Genomic DNA, 4,415 nt, shown 5'->3' on the forward strand with positions numbered 1-4,415 from the left:
GTAGTATACGTATATAATAATATATATATATATATATATATATATATATATATATGTGTGTGTGTGTGTGTGTGTGCCGCATAATACGTTGATGTTTAGTGTTAAGCACAAAGCTAAACAAAGGGTTATCTATGTTCTGGCCACAATGGGTATCGAAACCCGGTTTCTAGCTTTCACTGCTAAATTAGGGACTGCTAGCGCAGATAGCCCTCGTTTAGCTTTATGCGAAATTCGAAACAAACCAAACCAAACTAAAGGTGATATGAGTTCATTTAATTGCTAGTTAAACTGAGAAAGTGTAAAATGGTTCGAAAAATCACCAGGAGATTTTCAGTGATCAACAGATTGTATTACATGTGTGACTAAAGTTTGCCTGTTTCAATAATTTTGTAATCAACTGTAGAGCAGCCCTGTGAAGTGCTATTACAGTAGTAACTTCGTAGCTCCAAGATTGTCCCGTACTCTAGCTATACATTCAAAGTCTTGGAAACTGTATTATGTCGAGTATTATAGTAGTAACTTAAGAGTTTTAAGGCTGTTTTTTTTTACCTAAACTGTCCCTTAAGCCTTGTAGAGTACTGTCATGTCGAATATTATAGTGGTAACTTGAGAGTTGTAAGGCTGTTTTTTTTACCTAAACTGTCCCTTAAGCCTTGTAGAGTACAGTCATGTCGAATATTATAGTGGTAACTTGAGAGTTATAAGGCTTGTTTTTTTACCTAAACTGTCCCTTAAGCCTTGTAGGGTACTGTCATGTCGAATATTATAGTGGTAACTTGAGAGTTGTAAGGCTGTTTTTTTACCTAAACTGTCCCTTAAGCCTTGTAGAGTACTGTCATGTCGAATATTATAGTGGTAACTTGAGAGTTGTAAGGCTGTTTTCTACTCAAACTATTCCTTAAATCTTGTAATGTGCTTTTACTGTATGAGCTTTTTAAACATTAAACTGGTCACTGTAGGTTAGTTCATTGTTTTCTTTCTTTAAGTCTGAAACGTATTTTCATGTGTTAAAAATTAATCGTGATTAACAGTGTTTCTGGTCTCTGTTTTATTTTTTCCTCTCCCTGTATTTTTCAGTTAAGTTTCGTATGTAACATATAATTTTTTACAATTGTGTTTACGTGTAGTAAATGTTAAAAGCCAGAGGGTGTTCATTAGTTTAGCTTGTCATAGGGGAAAAGAAAAGGTTGACAGTTGATTAGATACAGGTGTTTTTATTTGTTATTTGATGTTTTAAACAATATAAATGAATTTATACCGATTACTGTCCTCACAGGAAAGTCAAACATAATCATTTGAGCGATATACCAGATTTGGGAGTACAGCAGAGGTTGAAGACACTTAGTCTGTAAGTATTTCTAACTATTGTTTTGTCATTAAAGTAAATGACTGTCTAATTTCAGTGGAAATGTTGGTGTTACTATAAGGTAAAATATATGCATAGTGTTTATTTTGGTATCTATTAACCAAAGTTCGCTCTATCAGGGAATACATTGTCGCCTTTAGTGTCGCACACATATGTTGAAAGTTGGAGTATGAAATTACGAGTAACGTAATCTTAGAGGGTGCAGGTGCACAGACTTACTGTATGACCCATGACAATTTCTAAGTTATTCACATATGTCTCAAGTCCTAATTAAATTGACCATCCACATAAACCATATTGGGCCACAACTTGAACACTGATGGAAATCTGTCACCGTTGAATGTACAAATGAATCTTCTTGTATCATCATCATGGACAAGATTAGTGACAGTTTGATTAGTTGTATCGTTTTTATGTTAATAAGGAATTAATTTTTGTCAGTGAAAAACAACCTTGAATTAACCGACTTATTATGGCAAAGCACGTGTATCATATTCAGTATCACCTATACCAGTCGGTGTTGTGTATACAGCTGTTATGACGGAGCAATCGTGATGAATTCTCTAATTCAAATTCATAACAAGTAATCTCTAATAAATGTGGCCAAACCGATCGTTCGACAGGAGTTGCAATTTAGTGCTAGGCATGTGGTCTGATGGGAAACCGACGTATGTTGTAGCAAACCATGGTTGACGTTATGGTGATATATATATATATATATACAGTCTCTGGGTTTTGGTAAGCAGGAACTATTACTCACCATCAAAATCCCATAAAGAACCTCGTGATTCATGTTACAGCAGGGATCCTGGAATTAACCAGCCAGGAAAAAACATGCTGAAACCGAGAGGCAGAGAAGGTACGGTGTTGTTTTAGCAGATTTTAGTTCCCTCGAAATGATTTATCGAGCAGGAGAATAATAGTACATAGAGAATTGGATATTAGTTTGCCAATTCAAGGGTCATCATATAAAAGCTGGCCGCCATTTTGTAGCTTGTCATGTTTCAGTCTTTGAACTGGTATGTGAATTTGATTCGGCCAATTGAGGGGGAGGGGATAAAGTAATGGGAGAAGCGGAGGAGAGCAGCCCAAAAGGATGTAATAATGATTAGTATGTGGAAAACGTGGGAAATGTCACGTATAGGAACTGAACAAATTGTTAGAAGTACCAGATGGCCAGTCCTTTGTGAAATCTGTTTATTTTGTTACGTTGTTTAATGTGATTCGTTTAGTGTAAAGTCATGGCTTTGAAGACCTAACAAGGTTTTCCTCATTAGCCAACTATACTAATGTACAACCATTTTAAGTAAGGCTTAACCATTGTTTCAAGAACTAAACAAGACGTCAAGGAATGTATAAAAAGAGTATATATATATATATTTGTGTGTGTGTTTTCACTGATTCGTGCTTTTCACTTGATGCTAGAAAACTAAAATGTGCACTTCCTTTAAATAGTGAGCTTTATTACGTAATTCATCACAAGAAAATACAAAAAGGCATAACGTTACAACAACTTTGATGAACAATCTGCATATTTGGCAGTTACGAGATTATTAAATAATAAACAGTAGGTCGCACTTTTCTTCTCCATGCCATATCTACAGTGTAAAGCTCTCCAGCATCCTTGCTTCTCACTCGATTCACGTGACCAACGCTGCACCTGTCAAAACAGATCCATTTTCCGACTGATGACGTTAACTATAGATGACTGTTGTTTTTTGTTACTTCTACACATTGTTGTGAATTTCTCTCGATAGTGGAACGGAGAAAAATATTATAAGTATGTACACTGAAAATATACAGCCTTTAACAGAAACAGTTTCCTTTGTAATGTTTTGGGTAGCCTGCAAGTCATTTAAAGATAAGTATTAGGATATTTGTACCCCTCCCCCCGACATACATGTGACAGTTATTGTAATTAGGGTCATCAGAGTGGCTTCATTTTCTTCCTTATAACACATAACAGCCTAAGATAAGTCTAATACTTGTTTGTTTTGAACTGCACACAAAGCTATACCAGGGTTATCTTCGCCAGCCGTCCCCAATGTGGAAGTGATGGACTAGAGAAAAGGAAGCTAGTCAGCGCCATCTACTGCCAATTCTTGGGCTACTTTTTACCAACAGATTGACAGTCACATTATAATACATCCGTGGTTGAAAGGGCGAACATATTCAGTGACGGGATTCGAACCCGCGACCTCAAATTGCGAGTTGAGTGTCTTAACTACCAGGCCACCTGAGTCTTGGTTGATTGGTTTTAGTAAAAAAAAGTTTTCTGTGAAATAAGGTATATATATGTATATGTATATATAAAGGATTGAGAGATAAAAACCATACATCTTCTGTAATATATATATATATATATAACTTCTGTTTGTTTTAGAAACCATAACGAGATCTATACGATAACTATCGCAGTTTTGGAGAAATATAAAAACCTGGAGATGTTAGACCTTGACCATAACAAGATAGTAGTCATCCCTGTTGGTTCATTTCCTAAGGAAACAGTACTTATTCATTTGTAAGTATTATAAGTCCGTATGTTGCAGTCTGATACGTGTTTTGTTGTTAATCATCTCTAAATATCAAATAATTATCATTTTATTTTAATATTTTGACTGAGAGTAGTTAAAGGATTAATAAAAGTATGTGATATTTATTAGAGATCAGTACTTTCACTGACCGTGCTCAGTAGATGTTAACGATCTGTCATTATATGGTGTTTCTTGTTAACCTAAATCTACTGTGACCATGTCGAACTTTTAGTAAATGATTGATAATTCTTTACAGGAGACATTTTAAAGTAGCTACGATTGTAATTCTTTAATATTGATAAATACGGGCGATTAGTGCTAGAATTGATAGTGTTTGTTCGATACCTGCTTGGCAATTTCATTTAGAAAGTTCTTCGTTTTAATATTAGTTGAAATTGATATCGTGAAAGAGATATGTATTGTATTCTCTTTTTTGTTTGCGCGTGCTTGGTAGTAGATTGTTTGTTTGTTTTTAATTATGCACAAAGCTACACAAGGGCTTTCTGTGCTCTGCC

At 35.0% G+C, this 4,415-nt stretch overlaps 1 protein-coding gene across 1 annotated transcript in view; it reads left to right on the forward strand.

Annotated features, from left to right (window-relative positions):
* LOC106467710 (leucine-rich repeats and immunoglobulin-like domains protein 3) overlaps positions 1–4,415 on the forward strand; it is a 50,346-nt gene that overhangs the window by 26,519 nt on the left and 19,412 nt on the right. The window contains exons 4-5 of the mRNA XM_022395902.1: positions 1,277–1,348; positions 3,750–3,887. Of these exons, the coding sequence (XP_022251610.1) occupies positions 1,277–1,348; positions 3,750–3,887 (210 nt within the window). The remainder of the gene's footprint in view (positions 1–1,276; positions 1,349–3,749; positions 3,888–4,415) is intronic.

The sequence above is a fragment of the Limulus polyphemus genome, unplaced genomic scaffold, assembly GCF_000517525.1.
Source record: "Limulus polyphemus unplaced genomic scaffold, Limulus_polyphemus-2.1.2 Scaffold2714, whole genome shotgun sequence".
NCBI classification, from domain to species: Eukaryota; Metazoa; Arthropoda; class Merostomata; order Xiphosura; family Limulidae; genus Limulus; species Limulus polyphemus.